The sequence below is a fragment of the Lissotriton helveticus genome, chromosome 8 (genome assembly GCF_964261635.1).
Source record: "Lissotriton helveticus chromosome 8, aLisHel1.1, whole genome shotgun sequence".
NCBI lineage: Eukaryota > Metazoa > Chordata > Amphibia > Caudata > Salamandridae > Lissotriton > Lissotriton helveticus.
This window is the reverse complement of record NC_136069.1, coordinates 1,471,399,805-1,471,424,164: the sequence shown is the minus strand read 5'-3', so window position 1 is coordinate 1,471,424,164 and position 24,360 is coordinate 1,471,399,805. Positions and strand designations below refer to the sequence as shown.

The 24,360-nt window shown below is 44.2% G+C and overlaps 1 protein-coding gene across 1 annotated transcript; it reads right to left on the bottom strand.

The window, feature by feature from the left end:
* Window positions 1-1,262: 1,262 nt before the first annotated feature.
* On the bottom strand, window positions 1,263-3,499 carry OLIG1 (oligodendrocyte transcription factor 1). The gene has a single exon (XM_078656232.1). It carries the CDS (start codon window positions 3,472-3,474, stop codon window positions 2,881-2,883), a length of 594 nt encoding a protein of 197 aa, XP_078512358.1. The 5' UTR covers window positions 3,475-3,499; the 3' UTR covers window positions 1,263-2,880.
* Window positions 3,500-24,360: the final 20,861 nt, after the last annotated feature.

The following is a 24,360-nucleotide window of genomic DNA, read 5'->3' as shown; positions in this document are numbered from 1 at the left end:
AGCGAGAAAGCAGGGTAGGAGAAGAACCTGTACGAGAGAGATAAAGAAACAGGAAGTGAGAGGTGGTGTAAAGAGGAGACAAGAGGTGTAATAAGGAGTAGGTAGCCTTGGGTGAATCACATTAATAAATGGCGATTGACAGCAGTCACAAATAACCAGTTTTCCAAAAAGAGCAAATGGTAAAGAACACTTCGTTTGGAGAAAAAACACAACACTAATCGGTTTGGTTAAACTACACGGGTTTAAAAACAGTCAAACGAGGTTTAAAGCAGCAACATGGTACCACCCCCTGCCATCCATATTAGAAGCCCCTACTCGCAGTTTCTTGAATACTGGCTGGCATACTTGTTAAAGAACTAATGGCCAGATTCATCACTGTCCCGTTTTGCGAGTCCTTAATAGCGATTATTAAGGAATCGCTATTAAAGACTCGCAAAACGGGATTCATGTAGAAATCGCAAAAAAATTGCAATTCCTACAGCTTCCTTATTTGCGATTAGCAAATTGCTAATCGCAAATAAGGAATGACTCCCCATTCATTCCTATGGCCCATAGGAATGAATGTGGAGTCATTCCTTATTTGCGATTAGCAATTTGCTAATCGCAAATAAGGATGCGATTTCAAGGGTGCCAGGGGTGTCCAAAGGACACCCTGTAGCACCCCTGAAATGAAAATGTAGACTGATGTTGCACACACACATGTCCAAAGGACATGTGTGTGTGTAACATAACATACAACTTAGAAAAATGTACTAAAGTGCAATTTTTTTCTAAGTTTTCGCTACTTACCAAGAAGTCAGACTTCGCGGTAAATAGCGGCCAAAAATTGCGAATTCGCAATTCTAAAATGGTTCATGAATTGCATTTAAGGAATCTCAAATAGAGATTCCTTAAATGCAATTCCTCGCAATATAGCGATTTCGCATGTTGCGATTTTTGCATTTGGGATGATGAATCCCAAATGCAAAAATTGCGCTCGGAAAAGGGCCAGATTCTCAGAATGTGGCCCTTTGCGAGCCGATTTTCCCTTGATGAATCTGGCTGTAACTGTTTACAAACTCAAAGTGTGATACCTTTTACTGGACTACCCAAATACGTATGCCCCAGAAACGCCAACTGTTATATTATTTATCACACAGTAGCTGTACTTTATACATTTTTCCGGACTCGGTGGGAGTGATTAGTTTGCAGAAGAAAAAAAAAATCGAAGGCGGAAAAAAGAAAACACTAACATTTTACATGTTTTCATTTTTATTTGTTAAAAAAGTGAAGGTGAACATGAAAAACAAAAGAAAAAATCGTTCCTGGAACCTTACCGATTTAAACAAAAAAGTAATAGAAAATACAGCGCATTGAAGTAAGAAAATCAGTATTACAAAAAGTACTCTAACAGTTATTTGATAGTGCAATGCTCGCTTTAGGTTTGTGTACATATGCTCGGTTCAAAGACATTTACTTCAAGATGTCATTTAAACAAAATATTAGCTTTTGAGCTTCCAAAGCGGAACACAAAAGCAGATACAATTAGTGATATTTTACGGATTATTTTACAAAAAAAAGGTAAGGTGCTCGAAAAACTAGTGGCCACTAAAGTTCAAAACAAGTACATCAAGAATCGCGGACAGCTATCCTATCACAAAGGACTGCCACTTTTGTCGTCTTTAAATCGCTTTACCCAACACCGCTTGAACTCTGAGAGCGACGATTGTTATACACAATAAAGGCTTTGTAAACTTTGACAGGATATTGTTAAATACAAGTTCGTCCCTGTACCGCGTCATCAACAATATTATAGCTGCATAGTTTATTAGAGGTTATGGATATCTATTCAAACTCCGTGTACACTGAAAATAAAGTGCTTCATTTCCAGCTGTTGCTGTATCAAGTTCGTGAAGCCAGCAAGGGAGGTGAGAGAACACACGGACCCCTAGGACCTAACACATTAGCGCTGTTAAGTGCGAACATTTTATGCAAAGGCGCAATTTGATTAAAAGGTTTCACTGGCTACAAGAAAGTCAATGTATTCGTTCGTTCCAAAAGGAGGCAAAATGTGAATGTTAGTGAACAGACAGCGCCCTAAAAGTGTTTTCACTAAACAATTAAATAGCCTGCACTGGAGAGCAAGTAGGCGCTGCAGCATTTATAGCCGCCACCGTATTAGAGGGTATGCAGAGGGTGGGTGGATTTACATAATAAACGGGTGTTTCAGCGGGGTTTGAGAGCGAAAACTTCGCTTTTATTTTAAATTGCTTTCTTCTCGCTGCATGAAGTTAGACATGGGTTTGTGGGCAAAGCGTTCCAGTCCGTGAGCCAGCACTCGGCTGGTTGGTAAATTCGCTTTCCTCCAAACATCTCCCCGACACTTTCTGCTTTGTAAAGTCATTCACAGCAGTGCGGGCATGGTGGGTGCCTTCAGGGAAAGTACTGCAACAGTATATGGAGATGTATAGACAGCCCCCCTATAGCACGGAAGACAGTCAATAGGAACAATTTCCAGTTGGGGGGCCTTGGGATATAGGTTTTTCGGAGGTCGGGCACTTTGGAATTAAGAGGAAAAAAAGTTTTGTGCATCAGGATGGCAAATTTGCTGGTACGATGATCCTTTTGACAGCAAATAGGATAAACCTTTTACAGTGGGTGGCGCCTACTGGTTAGGGATCAGGGCATGTCGTCGATAGAGCTTCATGGGGAGTTGCATTTATATAGCGCTTACTACCCTGACGAGTAGTTGAAGCGCTTTTGTCAATGCATTATGCAAAAGGTCGGTTGTGATTTTCCAAGCGGGATTTCGCAACAGAAGGGAACCGTTTTAGGAGGATGGTTCAAGTTCGTCGTGGTACACGGGCACCCCCGGAGGGCAGAATATGGGCAGAGAGGGCATCACTTGGAAAACCGTGTCTGGATGGTAGCTATGCCAAGGCCGGAGGGAATAAAATGCTGCAGCGGGAACTTGCACAGGGCGCAGGAGCACAAGCCCGACCCTCCAGGCAGGTGGAAGGGCGAGCACAGCTGCTCCTCCAGGGACACCGAGAAGTACTTGCTGGGGCGCAGGGACTCCGCGCAGCTCACGCCCCCCGGGGCCAGGAACACCGACCCGGCGCCGGCGAAGAGCGGCAGCCCGGCCAGCAGCAGCCGGGGCCCGCTGAGCTCGGCCAGGACCCGCCGCATCTCCTGCAGGGAGCCGCCCAGCAGCAGGATGTAGTTCCGCGCCAGCAGCAGCGTGGCCGTCTTGGAGAGCTTCCTGCCCGGCGGGTGCTGGCAGTGCGCGGCCGAGTAGGGCAGGATCACCTCGCGCAGCGCGTCCATGGCCATGTTCAGGTCCTGCATCCGCTTCCGCTCGCGGCTGTTGATCTTCCGCCTCAGATGCTGCTGCTGCTGCTCGTCCTGAGGCTCGAGGGGCTCCCCGGCGCCTCTGGGGGATGGCACCGGGGAGGGCTGCCTGGGAGCGCCGGGCACTGCTCGCTGCTTCAGCATGGCGTGCGTAAATGCGCACAGCAGGGCATCCACATGTGACAGGGTAGCAGCCAGGCTGCAAAGTCACAGCAAGCACTGGTGCAGCACTGCCAGGAAATCAGGCATATTTCCTAAAATTTTTGATGTTTTTCAGGGTCATATGCTAGGCATTCCTCGAATTTAATAGAGTGGTGCTAGGTGCGTCCAACCAGAGCGCGGCTCTCGGTTTACTAGCATTTTCATTGGCTGTTGAACGAGCGACAGCTGATGTACAAAGCTGTAAATTGGCACACACTTACTGTGGGGCGTTCAACTGTGAATGCAAGAGATGCATTCACCAAAAAATAAACTGACTCTTACCCGTCCATCAAGCCGTTTGCACTTTACAGAGCGGGTGGCCTTCAGGCACTTGGGCATCCTGTGATAAGCAGCAGAGTGGTCTACTTCTATCAGCAGTCAATCCTACTCTGCACGTGCATGGCATTTCTGCCTGGCCACGCTTTCAGGCACCTCAAAGCAGTCATATGATGAGTGAGTAAGCTCATGGCTAGATAAACGACAGAGGGACCTTGAGAAAGCTAGTTCTAGGGGAACATCCAACCAGGGGAAGCAAAAAACTAAAGAACGTCAAAAGATGTCCCCAATTGTAAGCAGCAAAGGGCCATAGCTCCAAACTATTGTAAATTCATCAGCTCATATGCTTTTTATTTATCATCATTTAATATTTTATAATTTAAAACGAAAATATAGAAAAATTCATCCATGAAGGTACACAAAATGGCACATAAAAACATATTCATATATACTATACACAGATATTCATAAAAGATGAATACAGCCCACATAAATAAATAAAAAGCATATGAGCTGATCCGTGGGAAAATGTTCAATATTTTGGAGCTATTGCCCTTTGCTGCTTACAATTGGGGACATCTTTTGACGTTATTCAGTTTGAGTAAGCTCATGGCGCCATGTGTGTTATTAGGTCGAGCCTGCAACGGTGTATGCTCTCGCTTGTGAGAGATATTGTTTACAGTAAATGACTTAAAGCCCGCCCCACTACTTACCATTCTTTGTCTTTATAGGTACTCTTCTTTGCTGCTTCCTAATTGGCCAGTGCGGGCCATAGGTCACTTCCTTTTATTCTGTGTGGAGCATGGGCCAAGCACATATTAAATCATTTTAATTATTGCTAGTCAAATCAAATCCATCTTTATTTGTATTCGATTCATTAAAATCATACAAAAAGCATCGTAAGCGAGCTGGCCATGATACGAAAAGGCCAGTAAGGTAGATCTAATTGTTAAAAAGATGTTCCCTGGGGGATACAGATAAGCCACTCACTCAGGAAACCTAAGGACAGCGATGAATTAAAATACAAGCAGCAGCTACTGTTACTTTTTTGTGGGAGCTATCCAGTGATTGCCAAGCTTGTAAGTTCACTAGCAATCCACTTAGGAACCAGGTAAGTGCAAATAGCAAGAAGGTATAGGAGAACCGCTCACTCAGGATAGCTATGAGGAGTACCTATAGATTAAAGTGCTTGCGTGCAGCAGCTCTTAACAGTCATGGGAGCAGTCCAATGATTGGCAAGCCTGTTAGTTCAGTAGCGACCCCTCTGAAAGGCAGGAGAAGTGCAAATGGCAAGAAGGTATAGGAGGACCGCTCACTCAGGATAGATATGGGGGCAGCTAAAGATTAAAGTGCTTGAGTGCCGCAGCTCCCAGCAGTCATTGGAGCAGTCCAGTGATTGGCAAATGTGCTAGTTCACTAGCGACACATCTGAAAGCGAGAAGAAGTGCCAAAATCAAAAAAGTGCAACGTGCAGCAGCTAGTAGTACACATGGGGGCAGTCAGTGAATGGCAAGCGTGTTAGTTCATTATGACCACTCTGAAATCCAAGTAAAGTGCAAGTGGCAAAAATGTGAAAACAAACAAGCACAACAAGTAAATAAATAGCACAGTAGATTCAGTAGGTAAGGACATCATGCCACTGTTGATGGGGACCAGTGGGCCACTTTGTCCTGGGGCCGATAGTCAATGGCCGGGATAGTGTGGAGATTGAAATGAAGCTGGTACTCCTGCTATCAGCCTGGGGCCCGATGAAATTCATGCTTTCATTAGGGGCTTGAAAACAACAAAGCCCCCACCGTTTGCACAGTGCTGCTCGAAACAAAAGCAGAAAACATGCAGCACTGCTGAATGTGTCCCGGTGTCTGAAATTTACACCGGGACAAGTTCAGGTTATTTCAGTGGACGCCGCCTACCATTTTGTACCCCCAACTTGAGCCCTGGAGATATATATGTCTTTGGACTTGCCTAAATTTTTTGCGCTGGTTGACAAAGCTTCACAAAATTTCCCCCAAAAAAGTGTGCCAGTGATTCTTGTTGTGCCACAACCCCCGAGCCTCCGGGAACAGCACCTTTCTGGAGCTATAAATAAATTGACTGAAGCGGCCTTGCTGACCCCCCTTTCAAGCCCCGGGGGCCACCACCTCCCCGGGGTTAAATACAAAGAAATGGGGGGCCTTGCGGACCTCTGAGCCCTGGAAGCCAGCTGGGACCACCGGGCTTTGAGCCACGTCCGGCAGACCAGGGGAAAAGAGCAGAAAGAGGCAAAATAAAGGTAAGAAACGAGCAGAAAGACACAGAATAAAGGTGAGAAACAAGCAGAAAGAGGCAGAATAAAGGTGAGAAACGACCAGAAAGAGTCAGAATAATCGTCAGCAATAAGCCGAACGAGGCAAAATAAAGGTCGGCAATGAGTAGAAAGAGGCAAAATAAAGGTGACAAATGAGCAGACAGAGGCAAAATAATGTTCAGCAACAAGCAGAAAGAGGCAAAATAAAGATGAACAAGTAGAAAGAGGCAGAATAAATGTCAGACACAAGCAGCAAGAGGCAAAATAAAATTGAGATACAAGCAGAAAGAGGCAAAATGAAGCCAGAGGGGAGCAGAAAGTGGCTGAATAAAGGTCAGAAGGGAGCAAAAAGAGGCAGAATAGAGGTCAGAAGCCACCAGCAAGAGGCAGACTAAAGGTCAGAAACTAGCAGAAAGAAGCAAAATAAAGGTCAGGAGCACACCACAAGAGGTAAAATAGAGGGGCAGATGCGATCAGCAAGAGGCAGAATAGAGGTCAGAAGCGAGCAGAAAGAGGCAAAATAACAGAATTAACTAGCAGAAAGAGGCAAAATAGATGTCAGGAGCAGGGATAGAAGAGGCAGAAAAACTAGCAGAAAAGGAGGTACAAAACCAAAGGCAGCAGAGGGTAGAGGACTGCAGGCCAGCTGGACAGAAGGACCGTCTCAGAGGGCGCTGGCATGAGGGCCTGCTACCTTGTACCCCCTATTCTTTTTACTGTGCACCAACTGACAGACCCATTTGTTCAATCACATACCCACTCATAGACCCATTCAAGCACCCACTCTGAGACTCACACGTCCACTGACAGACACACTCAGAGACTCATTTTCCCATTCACAGACCCACTCAGAGACTTATGCCTCCACTTACAAATCCACTTAAAGAATCACGCACCACTGACTGGGCCATTCAGAAACTCACTCACCCACTCACAGACCCACTCAGAAACACACACCCACTCACTCACCTACTCAGAGACTCATCCACCCACTCACAGACTTTCAGCTCCCCCCGAGCGCCTCTACGCCTCTACCGGTGTCGACGGGTGTGCCTCAGGGTTCATCACTTAGCCCCCTCCTTTTTAACATCTATCAGGCAGATGCATCAAGCAAAATACCTCCCGGTAAAATAGCGATTTGGTAAAACAGGCCGATACCGACCGCAAAACCCCTAAATGCAATGCATCAACACAAATCGGTAAATAATAAAGAATCGCTAAAAAAATCCCCTCGGTAAATTACCGAATCGCTATCCAGCCAATTGGAAATAACGAATACCAAAGCAGGCCCCGGAAATACCGTATCGCTATTAAAGAATCGCAATGGAATGCATCAAAAATCGCAAATACCGAAAACCTCAAAAATCGCTATTTAGCATGAGCAAAATAAGGGGAATCTCAAACTGGAGGTAAAGTTATACAAATGACGAAAAAAAAAAAATTCTCTTCTGACAGGTGCTGACAATCAGTAACCCTTTAAAATGACCCTGGAAACCCTGTTAGTCAACCAAAATGGCTGCCCCCTACGTGCTTGCTCGGAGGAGGAGAATCAATGCCCTGGCCCAGCAAAGGAGGATGATCCAGGATAGGGTCTTCAAGGTGCGCATCACATTGCTCGGGCAAACAGAGGAGCAGGTGTACGATAAGTACAGACTCAGCCCTGCCATGATAATGCGTCTAATAGCTGAACCACAACTCCAGCACCAGACCCTTAGGACCCACGCAATACCAGCCCATGTCCAGGTCCTATGCAGCCAGCACCTGCTGGCGTCTGGAAGCTTCCAGGGGGTAATAGCAGAAGCCGGAGGTGTGTCGCAAAGCGCACTATCACACTTCTTCCACAGGTTCCTGGACGCCATGCTAGCATCGATACATCGCCACATCACCTTCCCCACGACCCTCCAACAGTTGAACCGCACCAAGCGTGAGTTCTACCAGGTGGCCCAATTCCCCATGTGATAGGGTGTGTCGACTGCACCATGTCCACATCTGTCCTCCCTCAGCCACCGAATACATCTACCGCAACCGGAAGTCATACCATTCCATTAATGTGCAGGTTGTGTGCAATGCCAAGCACATCATTACGGACCTCGTAGCCCAATTCCCAGGGAGCACACACGACGCATACATCTTCCGTCACAGTGGCATCCACAGGCGCCTGATCAACGGTGATTTTGGAGTTGGACACCTACTAGGCACGTATTGATGCGACACCATTTAATCCATCCCCACATGTACCATTGCATTCATGCCGCTAACCATTCTCTCCCCATCTTGCAGGTGACAGCGCTTACGCCTTGTGTGAGTATCTACTCACTCCCTACCTCAACCCAACAACACCACAATAGCAGCGCTACAACAGAGCACACATCAGCACAAGGAATGTTGTAGAGCGCACATTCGGCATCCTCAAGAGTCGCTTCAGAATATTGCACAAGACAGGAGGTGCCTTGCAGTACGACCCAGTGACCTGCTGCCAGATCATAGCTGTCTGTGCCATCCTGCATAACATCACAACAAGAAGGGGGATACCCATAGAGGTGTACGGTGAGGACGAGCTATGTGCACAGCCCCCCCCCCCAACACCGACAGGCACATGTGCCCAACACAGCAGAAGGGCAAAGGAGGCGGACATACATCACACGACATCACTTCTGAGACAGGTAAAAAAGAGCCATGACAAGATGATATGCATTGCAAGGGTTTAATGCCCATTGACACCTGACCGGTGCTGATTAATGTAACCGAAACATGACGCAGCATAAATTAAAACAAAATAGAAAATGTCCATTGACAACACAGGTGCTGCATGTGGCACTACAGTTGGCCCATGGTTACCTCACCATGGCCAGGGAGCCATTGTATCATGGCTATTTACGTTTGCCATGGACACCCAGCCTCCTGTCCTGTGACTCCTCAACATCTCTTTGATCACTCACAGTGGCTGGTGCGCTGCGCGCGCTGCGCCTCCTCCCGCTTGTTTCAGGCTTGGTGACGCTGCTCACACTTGAGGCTGCCTCACTCACCTCATCCCCTCCCGCACTGCTGATACTGGCAGTTCCAGACTGCAGATGCTCCACTGCAGTGGTCACTCTCTCGAGGGTCCTTGCCACATCCCCACAATAATGGCCCATGTCCAACTGCAGGGACACCGATCGGCGGGCTACCACAGCTGTGCTGTTGCACAGCTTCTTAATGGCCTTAATTGTGGCATTGGTACTGAGTGAGTACTGCTCATGTCTCCGGCGCTCACTCCGTTGGCCTGCAACAACAGCGTGTGTTAGTTCCTGTAGGCATACCTTAATGTCATTGTTGCCCTCTGCAACCGCTGTGGTCAGCTCTCGCACAGCGTCAGTCATTGATGAAAATCTGTTGGACATCCTTGTCATGCTAATTTTCATTGCACCCATGTGTTTTGCCTGCAGGCGCTGAACACGCAGCATCCGGCTCTCCACGACTCCATACACATCTGCAGGATCTACTGTTGTCGCTGCAGCCATACCCAGGGATCCTGCCTGCTGTCTAGCTTGCAGACGTGCTGCTATTCGTGCGGTTGGGGTGACGACAGCCTGCTGCTGCATATTAGTGGCTGCTGGCCACAGCTCCGTCTCCATCTCCTGCAGGGAGGGGATATTTGCCCTGCGGCTATGTGTGGTTGGCAGGACTTGTGTAGGTGGAGGTGGTGTCGGTGTTGCTGTCCGCGGTGGTGGTGGTGGAGGTGGTGTTGGTGTTCTTGGCCGCAGTGGTGGTGGAGGTGGTGTTGGTGTTCTTGGCCGCGGTGGTGGTGTTCTTGTCCGCGGTGCTGGTGGTGGTGGTGATGTTTGCGGTGGTGGTGAAGGGAAAGGACTGCCTCCATGTTCCAGCGTGTTCTCTGCATCGGTCACCACTGGGGTCTCACAGATGACTAGGCGGGCGCTGTCATCTGATTCCATGGGGGAGGCATCTGTGTGTGAAACAGAGCATTGTTATGAATTTGTGGATATTGTAATTTTTTGCTTTAGTCATCTACATAAAGGACATATGGGAACTGACATTTGGCCCTTGGCTGCTGTTTTCATGTCATGCACCTCAGGGGTCAGACAGGACCCTTTCATGTTATGACTACAACTCCCATGAAGCAACACTCTGTTGAGGGATTGTGCTTTAGGCACGGCTACTTGTGCACTGTGTTTGGATTGGGGAAATGGGCAGGGGTTGACAAGACGCTGCATATCTGCGCTGGCATGCATCTTACCTTGTCCGCCTTCCGCAGCACCAGAGGTGTCCAGTTGGGTGACCCCCACAACAGCTTCCGGTTCGATGGTCGACTCCACAAGGTCCTCGAGGGCTGTGTTCGGTGTCACATTGGAGGACCCACCAGCTGTGCCAGGTGCATCCTTCACCCTTTCCGCGATCTTCTCCTTAGCCCTTTTGCGGAGGTCGTACCACCGTTTTTTAAGGTCCTCGATGCTGCGGTGGGTGACTCCCACAACATTCACACTGTCCTTGATGCCCAGCCACATCATGCGGTTCTCCGCCTCTGGCACCTTCAGGGACAGTCTGCAAAACAGTCTTTCATGCCTGCTGCTGACACCCTCTATCAGAATCTCAAATTCCTTGTCAGAGAACTTTCGTTTTCTCTTCCTGGTGTTGTCCTTTCCCTTGGGTGCTTCTTTCTCCATGATGCACTGCTGTGCAGGTCCTGGTCACTGCTGGCTATGTATTGCTCCTCTGCTCCTGTGCTCTGCCTCCTCCTCTGAGCTCCTCAGGGCACCGAGTGAAGCATGGGCTGAGCTACTTCCTGGTTGTGACGTCATCAGCCTGCTTCCGATGCGCCGCGTGTTTTTGCCGACTTCGCTAATACCAAATTCGCAGATACCGATTCGGTATTTGCTAATTCGGTATTCGCGAAATCGGTATCTCGCAGCCATCTCGCAAGGTTTTACCGATTTTTACCGATTCGGTAATATTTAGCGATTTTATTGATGCATCGCGGTTTGCATGTCCTTATTAGCGATTCCTTATTTTTCGCTAATAAGGACTAGGAATACCGATTTTTGATGCATCTGCCAGTATGTGACTCCACTTGTGTATCTGGCGGAGTCACTGGGGGCTAAGGTGATGGCCTACGCCGATGACACCCAACTGCTGTTTACCTGGCCCAAGGTAGTGGACTCGGTCGGGTTGGCCCAAAATTGCCTTTCCTCTGTCTTCCACTGGCTATCTAATGCCCAGTTGAAATACAATGAAGGGAAGTCTGAGGTGCTGTTGTTTGGCTCCTTTCCTTCCGACTTCAGAGAAAGGCTCTGGCCTCTGGGTTTTTCTCGGCCCTCTGAAAGACGGGCGCGCTAAAAAACCTGGGTGTCTGGTTCGGCCAAAACCTGCATTTTGTGACGCACGTGAAGAAGCTGGCCGGTACCTGCTTCGGCATAATGAAGAGCTTGAGGAAGTTTCTTCCCCTCCTGCCGATTCCTCCAGAGAAACCGTGGTCCGTGTGTTGATTCTTTCCCACCAAGACTACACCAATGCGCTCCTGGTAAGCTGCTTGGGGTCTTTGGTAAAAAAAACTACAGGTCGTGCAGAACTCGGTGGTTAGACTCTTTATGGGGCTTTCTCCTCGAGATAGTGTGCGGACACACTTGCGTGCCCTGCATTGGTTGCCAGTTGAGTCCCGTCTGAAATTCAAAATGCTAACCATCATTCACCGAGCCTTGTATGATAACGGCCCCCTATACCTACAAAGGAGATTTGCCTTTTATGTGCCTGGCAGAGTGCTTCGGTCCTCTGCCCAATGGCTGATGCAGATTCCGAAGTTCAAGTGCTAGCGACTTGGTGGAAACTCCTTTGTGCGTAGGGCCGGTTTGGCCTGGAATCTACTGCCTGTAGCCCTAAGGACTACTCAAGATCCAGTGCTTTTTAAAAAAAAATTCAAGACCTTGCTGTTTTAATCTGATACACGCTCATCCTTTCTACAGGAGCTACCGGGACACTTTGAGTAGCTGCGCGCTTTACAAGCTCATTATAACATAACATAACATAACAAAGTCCCTCCTGCACCCACTCACAGACCCAGTCAGAGACTCGCGCACTGACTCACAGACACACATTCAACCACTCACAGACCCTGTCAGACACTCATACACCCAGTCACAGACCTACTCACACATTCACACCCCCACTGACAAACCCACTCAGAAACTAACACCCACTCACAGACTTACTGAGAAACTTAGGCACGCACTCAAACACTCACTGTCAAAGGTCAGTGGTTACATTTAGGAAATAACATTAAAAAAAACTTAAAAATTCACTGAAAAAACAAAAGTTACAGGGACGTTAGAGTTAGGAAATAGAATTTAAAAAAGCTTAGAAATCCAGTGAAAGTATACAGGGACATTAAAGTCAGGATCAGATTTTGCTCATACAAAGCCAGTGAAATTCTGCAGTTATAGGTAACTGAGCTAACTATAACTTAAATCCTTGCTATGCACTGCTTATGACCTCACATATTACATCCCTCATAACATGATCAGTGACATCACTGATGACATCTTAAATTACTTCACTGATGACCTCATCCACAAGCATTCACAGGCCCACACACAATCCTATAAAACCTCACATACACCCACTCAACCACTCTCATACCCATCCACAGACCCGTACAAGTACTCACCCAACTACTCACTCATCCATAGAGCCACTCACACGTCTGCCCACTCACTCATACAGCCTCATGCATCTCATGCATCTACTCCCTCACATATACCGCTACTCATACAATCAGTCACTTACCCATACAGCCACTCACAAAGCCACAATATCACTTTGGATGTATACTGGTTGTTTTCTTCTTTCCAAGCTATGTTCTTCTCCCACCAACCCATCATGAGGTTGGCATAGCTTGGAGAGAAGGAAACTCCCATAGCAGTACCGCAACTTTGAGAGTATAGCTTCTTGTTGAATAAATACACATTGTTTTTTAGACATAGTTCAATCATGTCCATTAGCATGGCAGTGTTTTTTAGTTCCACTATTGGTCTTTGTTTGAGGAAATATAGGGTTGCTTTCATTCCAATCTCATGATCTATTGACGTGTTTAGTGAGACAACATCGATTGTCACCAATAGATCCAAAAGAAAATTATTCAAGTGCCATAACTCTGAAAATATTTTTAGCATTGAGCCCTACACTGAGGTCTGGGTGTAAAGGCATTAAATAGCATAGGGGGACTTATCCAAGAGTGATGATTACACAGCACAACAATTCCAGGAGCATGGCCTAAAAACTGCTGCCATTATAATTGTTGAGATCAACACCGCCCAAGTAAGTGAAGGAGCTGTGCTTTAACATTCACAAAATAGTAAAATAGCATGAGGCTGTATTGTGGCTACATACCAGATACAATGATATATAAATTAATTATTGCCATAACGACACTTCCCAAAAGTTATAAATGTTGTTATATGTATTTTGCGTGCCTAAAGAATTTGTTTAATAAAGTTAATTGAAGGTATGAACATCCAGTACCACAATGCCTCATAATGGGCAAATGTGGATACTGTGGATAAAGAGTGATAATAGACAAAGGACTGTGTAAACTACCCTAATCAAGAACGAGAAGTTCGAAACGCGTAGGGAGGAGGAGAGCATTTGTCAAAATAAAGAGCTAAAAACGACTAAGGTGTGTGCCGCGCATTTTTCGTTTGCTGGAAATATTCAAGCAATAACTGGCCACTTTCTCGCCGGCTGTAAAGTGTTCCCCCCACCAAGGACCGAGCTTGTTGAATGATATATATATATATATCATGTGATCAAGGGCTCTCGAGCCCGAAACGCGTCATCTGTCGTATGCTGATCTGGATACAAACGGTTTAATAAAATAACATCTTGCCTGAAGTAAAGAGGTCCGTTTCTCCTTCTTCGCCGCCGAGCCTTGGTGGAAGTGGTCGGAGTGTTGGTTCGAATATATATTTATATATGGAGGCTATGTCTAAATATGTTGATTTTTTTCTTCATGATTATGTTACTAACCTTCCTTTGTTTATCAGGGACACAGGTCCTTTACTGGAAAGATTAACAGAGGTTCAATGGGAGGATGATTATCACTTTTTAGTGATGGACATCTGCTCATTATACACCAGCATTGATCATCAGGCTAGTTTGAATGCTATTGATTACTTCTTATCTGACAGGAATGTTTGTTTTAATGAACACACCAAAATGCTGCTGCGTATGACAGAACTTTGTCTAACCAATAACTTCTTTATTTTTAATAAAGAATTATATCAGCAGCTACGAGGTGTTGCAATGGGGGCGTGCTTCTCCCCTAGCTATGCGTGCTTGCATGTTGGCTGGTGGGAGAAGCACGTCCTGGCCCAGACCTTCAAAAAAGAGTTCTCTGATTACGTCATTCGATGGTGGAGATTCATCGATGATGTGTGTGTTATATGGAAGGGCTCCAAAGAATCTGCTTTGGAATTTGTCAATAAGATCAATGTGAACACATTAAATCTTGAGTTCACGGCTCAAATTAGCAACAAAAAGTAGCATTTTTAGATGTTGAAATCTTTGTGGAAGAGAATGTAATTTGCACTAAATTGCACAGGAAAATCACATCTGGAAATTCCATACTCCATGCCAGTAGTGCCCATCCTAAGCACCTAATTAAAAGTATCCCCTATGGGGAGTTTTTTAAGAATTCAAAGAATCCGCAGCAGAAAAGGTGATTTGGACATTTGTCTCACTGAGTCTATGGATAGGTTTCTTGCCAGGGGGTATGACCCTAAAGATTTACAAACTGCACTGGCTAAAATGAAGAAAGGGACAGTATTGGATGATGCGCCTAACATAGATGAAACAACTTTACATCCAGTTGTTCCAATTAAACCTGTGGTGAGACTAATTACTACGTTCAGCAGTCAAGACAAAGAAATAAGAAAAATTGTCAGCAAACATTGGCCTATTTTAAAAACGGATTTGACATTAGCTCCCGAACTTGCAGCACAACCAACAATTACTTTTAGGAGAGCACCCTCTATGAGGGATGCGTTGGTTAGAACAAGCCCTGAGACAGTTAGCCCTGTAAACTGGCTGACGAATAAGAAAGGTTTTTTTAAATGCAGTTCATGCCGTGCATGTAAGTTTGGGATTAATAAACAGACCTTTGTAGATCCCTTTTCTAATATGTCCAATCAAATTGCAGGCTATTTTACATGTAAAACTGATTTTGCAGTCTATATTCTTGAATGTAATTGCCAGCTCTCCTATGTCGGCAGTACTAAACGTCCTGTGTTCAATCGCATTTTGCAGCGCTTGCGGGCAATCGTTAATTCGGACGCTTCCTATCCGGTTGCCCGACATTTTAAACTAGTGCACCAAACAATCTTCAGGATTTGAAATACTATGTCATTGACTCCGTTCCCAAATCCATAAGAGGTGGGAATCGGGAGAAGAAATTACGTCAACTTGAAAGTCCATACATTGTACGTTTGAATACTAAAATGCCGAATGGTCTTAACACTGGGGTGGATTTGGTAAATTTCCTTTAAACTGTTAAATATAGTTTGCTATTTCAATATTGAGTAGGAAATGTTTCTGCTGTTATGATGATATCCAACAACTCTCTGTGGTTCTGTTGCGGATTTAATGAAATTTGGGGGTTTTAATATTCAAGTGTGTATATATATTAATGATTAATTTTTAGGTATCATGATGAGGTATTTATTGTAATTAATTGGTTTTATGAATTTCATCTAATATTGTAGAGTTTTATTAGTTTAACTAGGTTCTTAGTTTTACTAGTATTTTTCTCTGGCAGGGGTGTAATGAATTCTCCAATTATAAACCTAATTATCGTGACCTGTATTTTTCACATTAGTATGTTGCATTTCAGATTCTAAAAACGTTGCTCAAGATCTACTCAAATATTTTCGAAAAATCGCTTAAAATGCTTTGACATCGTGATTTGCTACTTTGCTGTATATTCGCATCCGCTTAGTTGATTTTAATTTGAATTTTTGACAGGTATTGAAAGTATTTTCTGTACTTAGTCATCACACTTGGGTGTACCTTAATGTTGGCTCTTTTTCTCCCCCGAAAAAATCTAGAATTATGAGAGGTACTTGTTGCTATTATTGTTAATATGGGCACTAGCCCCGGATTTGACATTGTATTTATAAGTGCAAACAATATTGTGTGTTAATTTTCAAGCACTTTATTTGTAATAGTCTGTTCTCTATCTCTATGAATTATTGGGGAGTGATTTTAATGGAGCCATGTGGTATTTAAGGGCGTGGGCTCTCTAAGCATGTCATGTGATCAAGGCCGGGGCAACCTGGTTGAAACGCGTCATGTTGGAGGAAAATAAAATTGCACTTTAAGAATTTACCTTTTGTTGCGGTCCGTTCCATTTTTCAAGCGCTGGGTGGAGTTTTCGCCCTACTTCGTGCTGTTCAAGGACTTGGTTGTCATATATATATATATATATATATATATATATTTTTTTTTTTTCCAAAGCGCCCTCGATTTGGAAGCACACTCCAAACTAGCTCACTACAGGCTTGTGCAGCATCTCTTTATTTGGAGTAATTTGCAGCCTTACGCGTTTCGGGGCTCCAAGCCCCTTGTTCACAGGCATAGATGTGGTGGCACAGCGTTCTGACGTATAAATAGGCGCATTCCTCAGCATGTGACCATTTCCTCTCACTTGCACTGCATGCTGGGATCGGAAGTCCTTGCATAATTAATCGTTAGTACTCGTTACACAGCGCCTTCAAAAATATAATCACCTTTGTAGGTTAGTTCGCTTCCACACAATTTACCATCTTTAAAAACCCTCAGTGGGCCTCCAACATGAAGGATGATGCCTTTTCTCGCCGCTGGTTTCCCACTCGGAGACTGCCGAGCAGTTCGTTTGTCTCCGTGGCCCCCGGACTTAAGGGGTGGTGCGCTTCCACGGCTGGACTGCCACAATTAATACTTTTAAACGTCAGGACGCTGTGCCACCACATCTATGCCTGTGAACAAGGGGCTTGGAGCCCCGAAACGCGTAAGGCTGTAAATTACTCCAAATAAAGAGATGCTGCAGAAGCCTGTAGTGATCTAGTTTGGAGTGCGCTTCCAAATCGAGGGCGCTTTATAAATATATATATACATATATATTTTCACTGAAAAAAACCATAGGTTTCAGAGACGTTATAGTTAGAAATTAGCATTTAAAAAAGCTTTGAAATTCACTAAAAAAAATATAGGTTTCAGCAATGTTATAGTTAGAAATTAGCATTTGAAAAACCTTAGAAATTCACAGAAGAAAACCATAGGTTTCAGGGTTGTATAGTTAGCAGGCCATTTCACTCGTACAAAACCATAGAAATTCCTCCGTTATAGTCAGTTCTGCTAACTATAACTCGCGTGCCCGCAATGCACTGCTGATGATGTCACATATTGCATCATTCATGACATGGTCAGTGACATCACTGAAGACATCTCAAATTACATCACTGATGACATCACTGATGACATCATCCAGTGAATGTGGTTTAGTTTGAAATTTAAATATGTACCATATATATACCAATCTGTATTGAAGATTGAGTGGTTATATAACTGTCAGGATGGAGGATTTAGTAGCTGTCTGACTGTCTGTTTAAGTGAGTAATTAAAATTGTCTCACTTAATACATGGATTGGTGACTAAACTATGTGAATGTGTGCATCACTGTCTCTGTTGTTGTATAACATGCTGCATCAGTTGGTCACTAACTACATGAGTGTGTATATTAGTTATTGATTAGTTGGGTGAGTATTTGTACGGGACACTAAGTTCGTGTGTGGTTGGATGGGTTGTGTGTAACTTTATGCATAGATGTGTGAATGGTTGATTGACTAGGTGTATAGGTTTAAGATTACATGTGTAAACAGTTGTTTGGATGACTGAATGTATTTATTTGTGTGTTGGTGAGCGAATATATGTTTTAGTTGTACATCTTCATCAAAGTAAAAAACATAAAAGGCATTGTATGTGAGAGTTGGTGTATATAAATAAGTATATGTAAGCGTCAGTGATTGTGAGAGTAACTATATGAATGAGTGTATAATTGTAATGGTGATTTTTTAACATAATAACTATGAGTTACTATGTGTTTGAATAAATGAGGTGTTGTTGGATAATTGTGTAAATGAGTAAACGTAAGTGATTAGTTTTTTTCATGAGTGAGTAGGATGACTGCATAACCGACTAAGATGACTGCTGATGTGTCAATGTCCATATATGTGTATAAGTGCATTTTGATAGTGTTCTATTAATTAGTGACTGCATACATAAATGAATCTGTTGTTGAATGGGTAGTTGTGTGTGTAGACTTAGGAATCAGTGAGTGGGTATGTAGTAACTGGCATTGGTGTGTCAATGGTTTCAAATATGGTACTCTGTATTTTACAGTGAGTGATGAAAGGTTATACTAGTGTATGATGAGGTGTATCAGATTGTCACGTAGATGATGTAATCAGTGATGTCATCAGTGATGTCACTGACCATGTCATGAATGATGCAATATGTGACATCATCAGCAGTGCATTGCGGGCGCGCAAGTTATAGTTAGCAGAACTAACTATAATGGAGGAATTTCTATGGTTTTGTACGAGTGAAATGGCCAGCTAACTATAACACACCTGAAACCTATGGTTTTTTCTTTGAATTTCTAAGGTTTTTCAAATGCTAATTTCTAGCTATAACGTCTCTGAAGCCTATATTTTTTTCAGTGAATTTCAAAGCTTTTTTAAATGTTAATTTGTAACTATAACGTCTCTGAAACCTATGTTTTTTTCAGTGAATTTCAAAGGTTTTTTAAATGCTACTTTCTAACTATGCCTACAGAGGTAGGACATGTGCAGTAAGTATGGGCCAAAAATCCGCTCCGCTCACGGAATTTGCGGATTTTCGGCAATTTTGCGAATCTCGCGAAATTGCCGAAAAATCAGCAAATCCGCTCGCAGGTGGATTTTTTTTGTTGCAGTTTGTAAGTTGGAACATTCTGGCCCCACAGGAAGCACTTACAGAGTTAAGGCAGGTGCCCGAGTTGAAGCTAACTTTGTAACCATTTTAGAATGGTGCCGGCAAGATGCCAAAGTTGAAGTTGCTTACTTGCAAGTTGCAACTATTCTCTGACCCAGTCCTGACCCTAAACAAATCCGCGAATTTTTTCGCGAACTCGCGGATTTTTTTGCAATTTCGCTTGAATTTGCAGACAGCAAATCTGCAAAATTCGCCCATACTTAATGTGCAGAAAGAGGAAGAAAAGCACAGAAAGAAGCAAGAGAAATGCAGAAAGAGGCAACAGAAGTCAAGAAAGACAAAGAAAGGTGCAGAAATAATCAAGAGCTATGCAGAAAGAACCAACACAGGTGCAGAAAAAGGCCTTTTTGCAGTCATCCTGTGCCCCTAACTTTTTGCTGACTGGTACTGGTGGTAACTGACTCATAATAACCAGGCCAGGAGCCAGTGCTATGCTGAAAGACACTTAGAATACAGTGAAAACAACTACATACACTAGGGTACACTATTGGTTGGGGTACCCCTGTGATTGGCATGCCCTCCCCTGTAAGGCCCTAGTAAATAATGGTGTAGAAAAAGGCAAGAGAAGTGCAGAAAGAAGCAAGACAGGTGCCAAAAGAGGCAAGAGAGGTGCAGAAAGAAGCAAGTGAAGTGCAGAAAGAGGCAACAGAGTTGCAGAAAGGCGCAAGAGAGGTGCAGAAACAAGCAAGAGAAGTACAGAAAGGTAAAAGAATTGCTGAAAGAAGAAACAGAGGTGTAGAATGATGCAAGAGAAGTGCAGAAAGAGACAAATGAGTTGCAGAAAGAAGCAAGAACAGTGCAGAAAGAACAGAGGTGCAAAAAGAGACGAGGGGTACAGAAAGAGTTAGGAGAGGTGCACAAAGAGGCAAGAGAGGTAACAGAAAGAAGCAAGAGAAGGGAAGAAGGAGGCAAGTTAGGTGCCAAAAGAAGCAAGAGAGGTGCAGAAAATGGCAATAGAACTGCAGAAAGAGGCAAGAGGGGTGCAGAAAATGGCAGGAAAGGTGCAGAAACAGGCAGGAAAGGTGCAGAAAGAGAGAACCAGAGGTGCAGAAAGAGGCAAGAGAATTTCAGAAAGAAGCAACAGAGATGTAGAAAGAAGCACTCCCTGGCACGCTCTTGAATGGGGATTAAAGTGCCCTTCGCTGCTGGGGCACTTTCTGCTCCATAAGTGGACTTTTGGAGCAGAATGTAATATGCGGCCGTCCTGCCGCGGAGTGTGCACCACCCCGTAATGCTATGGGGGCCACCCAACATGGTAATCATCATGTCAGCAACGTGGGCCAGCAGCGCAAACAGGATTGAGGACGAGCCCACTTGCAGGGTCCATATAGGACAATATTTGTATGCTATCTGGACCACATTTCCCACAATGCACAGTCTCATTTGAGCTTCCCATTGGTGGGTGTGCAATATGGAAATGTCGAGGTGGGTTCAGTGTTTGGACACACTGTCTCCATTCAAGCCTCTGAAGAGAAGCATATGGAGCTTCGAAACACGTCAGGCAATTCCATTAAGGAGCGGCTCCTACAAGCAGATCCTCATCCCTGCCTATCATAAACAAAGCTGCTGATCGAGTGCTACTCACCAGGTAGACAACTTTTGGAGCAGAATATATATATATATATATATATATATATATATATATATATATATATATATATATATATATATATATATATATATTCACTGAAAAAAACATAGGTTATAGACCATATATAGTTAGGAATTAGCATTTAAAAAACCTTATTTTACTCACACAAAACCATTGAAATTCCATATATAGTTAGTTGTACTAACTATATATCGCGCACCCGCAATCCACTGCTGATCATGTCACATATTACATCATTCATGACATGGTCAGTGACATCACTGATGACATCACTGATGACATCTCAAATGACATCACTGATGACATCAATGATGACATCTCAAATGACATCACTGATGACATCACTGATGACTACATCCAGTGACTGTATAATTCTGTAAAGTTAAAAGATGTCTTACATATTGAAGAATGAGTGGATGTATAAGTGTTTTGATGAAGGATTTAGTAGGGGCATGACTGACTGTATGAGTGACTGATTAAATGTGTCTCACTGAGTGCATGGGTTAGTGACTAAACTGTCTTAATTTGTGCATCATTATGTCTGTTGTTCTGTAAACTGCTGCATGTGTTGATCAGTAGCTATATGATTAACTATATGGGTTATTGATTGGTTGCCCAAGCATTTGTATGGGAGACTGAGTGTGTGTGTGGGTGGCTGGGAGGTGTATGACTCTGTGCATAGATGTGTGCGCAGTTGATTCACTAGATGTATGGGTTCAAAAGTGCATGTGGAAACAGCTGTATGGGTGGTTGACTTTGTGCATGAGTGTATTGGTGAGTGAATGGATATCTCAGTGCTACATGTCAAAGTAAGTACACATGTAAAACATAGTACATGTGAGAGTTGGCATATATAAATAACTGTGCATAAGAGCCAGTGAATGTGTGAGTGGCTGTATGGATGATTGTGAACTTGTATTAGGGATTGTAAAAGAGAGTACATATGTGTTAGTATATGTTTGAATAAGTAAGGTGTGTATAACTGTATAGTTGAGGAAATGGAGGTGTGATTGATTGTTTGCATGACTGACTATGTGTGTGTGTAACTTCATGGATGAGTGACAATCTGTGAGTCTGTGTTTACACTGAGTGTATCTAAGGTTATATTAGAGTCTGAAGAGGTTCATCGTATTATCACATGAATGATGTCATCAGTGATGTGCTCAGTAATGTCATTTGAGATGTTATCAGTGATGTCATCAGTGATGTCATTTGAGATGTCATCAGTGATGTCATCAGTGATGTCATTTGAGATGTCATCAGTGATGTCATCAGTGATGTCACTGACCATGTCATGAATGATGTAATATGTGACATGATCAGCAGTGGATTGCGGGTGCGCGATATATAGTTAGAACAACTAACTATATATGGAATTTCAATGGTTTTGTGTGAGTAAAATAAGGTTTTTTAAATGCTAATTCCTAACTATATATGGTCTATAACCTATGGTTTTTTCAGTGAATTTTCAAGGTTTTGTAAATGCTAATTCCTAACTATATATGGTCTATAACCTATGTTTTTTTCAGTGAATTTTCAAGGTTTTGTAAATGCTAATTCCTAACTATATATGGTCTATAACCTATGGTTTTTTCAGTGAATTTCAATAGTTTTTTAATAGCAAATATCATAAGCTGTCGAATGTCAAGTATGTGGTAAGAAAAAACATTTTCGTGTTTATGCACACTGATCTGCCTTGAATGCTGCCCCCCCCCTCATTTCTATTAGGAGTACTCTCTCTTTGCAGATAGTGAAAGGTAGTTAACGCAGGCCTTTGCCCCCGTTGTAATACGTCGTGCCTGCTTCTCTCTCCATTTGATTGATTGTTATCCAAGCATTTACTGCTTTACAATTGGTTCTCTTTGGTTCATTCTCTATTTACAAACAAACACAGAGTCGCAATACTCTGTTTAGTCTTTGCAGATAACGAAAAATCGTGTAAAAAAACAAAAGGAATCGAGCAAAATCAGTAGGCCACTAATGGGATCTCTTTTTGACCTCGCTAAAATAGAAACATTAGGAACAACCCCTCATGACAAATACGAAACTAGTGAGATGAACTGAACTCCACACCATGATGGCTGCAATACAGCTCGGCTCCGCCACCCACCCCGCCCAAAATAACGATAAACTCTATACAAATATTACAAATATATACTACACACCAGCAAAGTAACAGGGTAAAACATTTTATTAAACAATTATTTACATAACTATTTTATACTTTTTGTTGCCCGATCCGGCTAGCTCAATCGATCGAGCATGAAACTCATGCACTCTGATGGTTCAAAGTTTTGAGGAGTGCTTGTAACACTGTCTGAAGCCTATTTGCGCTTGCTTCAGCTTCACTATTCTCAAAGTAAAGTGGGGGCTGTTTGAGGACGTGACTGCATTTGTGAACAATGTGATGCGGTGCCACCCTGAACCGCTTGACGGAGGCCCCCGAGGGACGGTGTGATGGCGCGGACTCGGAGGGGGCGCTTGGCTCCGGCCCCCTCCCCAAGTCGTGTTCTCCTGGTGTGGCCTGAGATCGCCCCCGACATAGGTGGCCGGCTCCCGGGATCAAGCGGAACTTTTTGCCTTTTGGTAACTCTTCCATTCTTGACCTTGTCCCACAATCCGTTTCACCTAAAGACACGCTGTAGTGGGGCGCCCCTTTACCATTTCAGTTGCCATTCCGCCCGCTTTTGCTACACTGTGCCTCTTCCGCTATTCAGCTGTTTACCGCCCGCTCTTTCGACTACAGCGTCTCGCTCACCATGTAGTTGAGTTACTCCCGCTCTTGCGGTGCAGCGATAGGCGGCTGCCACAGGACTCTCAAAATGGCGGCCGGCTCTTCAGATTTGGGCGTGGTCCACTAAAATTGCCCTGCGACACCTTGGAACTCGGACGCTTGTCTGCTAGAGATTGGGCTCCATTCTCGAAAGCGTCCCCTCAGCCTTGAAGATTCTACAAAAGTCTTGGGGGCCCCCGACTCCCGCAGGCTTCTGAAGAATAGCGGTCCTTGGGCTACAGGGCCTCTCTAAACCACCATCAAATGTAATATTTTAGATCCCGGGAATTGACCATCACAGGTAGCTAATTTTTAAACAAGCACAGGAGCCCGCGCTTCGTTTTTATTTTTTTTACGGCGGATCCATGCACCCAGCGCACATATCTCCATTTTCTCAACAACAAAAAAAATTGGGGGGTCCTAGGGGTCCTTGTGGGACCCCCTAAGCAGGTCTAGAGGGTCAAAATATTTCTTACCTGCCCCCTTTATACCTTTTGAACACTTGTCCCACTAATTTCTAGATCCTCGCTTCTACCGAGGCTCAAAATTGCCAACACATCCTGGTTTCGAATGTTGACAACCACTTGACAGCCAATCAGCATTCAGTGCGTGATCGGGACGTGTGCTTAGAGTACGCGCAAGATGCGCGGATCCACCGAGGCCATAGATATATGTACTTTTAATTGTAATTTTCTCAGAAACTACTGAACGGAATTACACCGTTTAAGCAAAAGGCACGAGTCTGAACCAAGGACTACCACTTTGCCAAATTTGGTGTAATTCTGTTCAGCCGTTCGGGCTGTAGCCGCGATGAACGGTTCCTATGGA

Excerpts from the sequence above, each read along its gene's own strand:
- OLIG1 (XM_078656232.1), bottom strand. The coding sequence starts at position 3,474 with ATGCTGAAGCAGCGAGCAGTGCCCGGCGCTCCCAGGCAGCCCTCCCCG.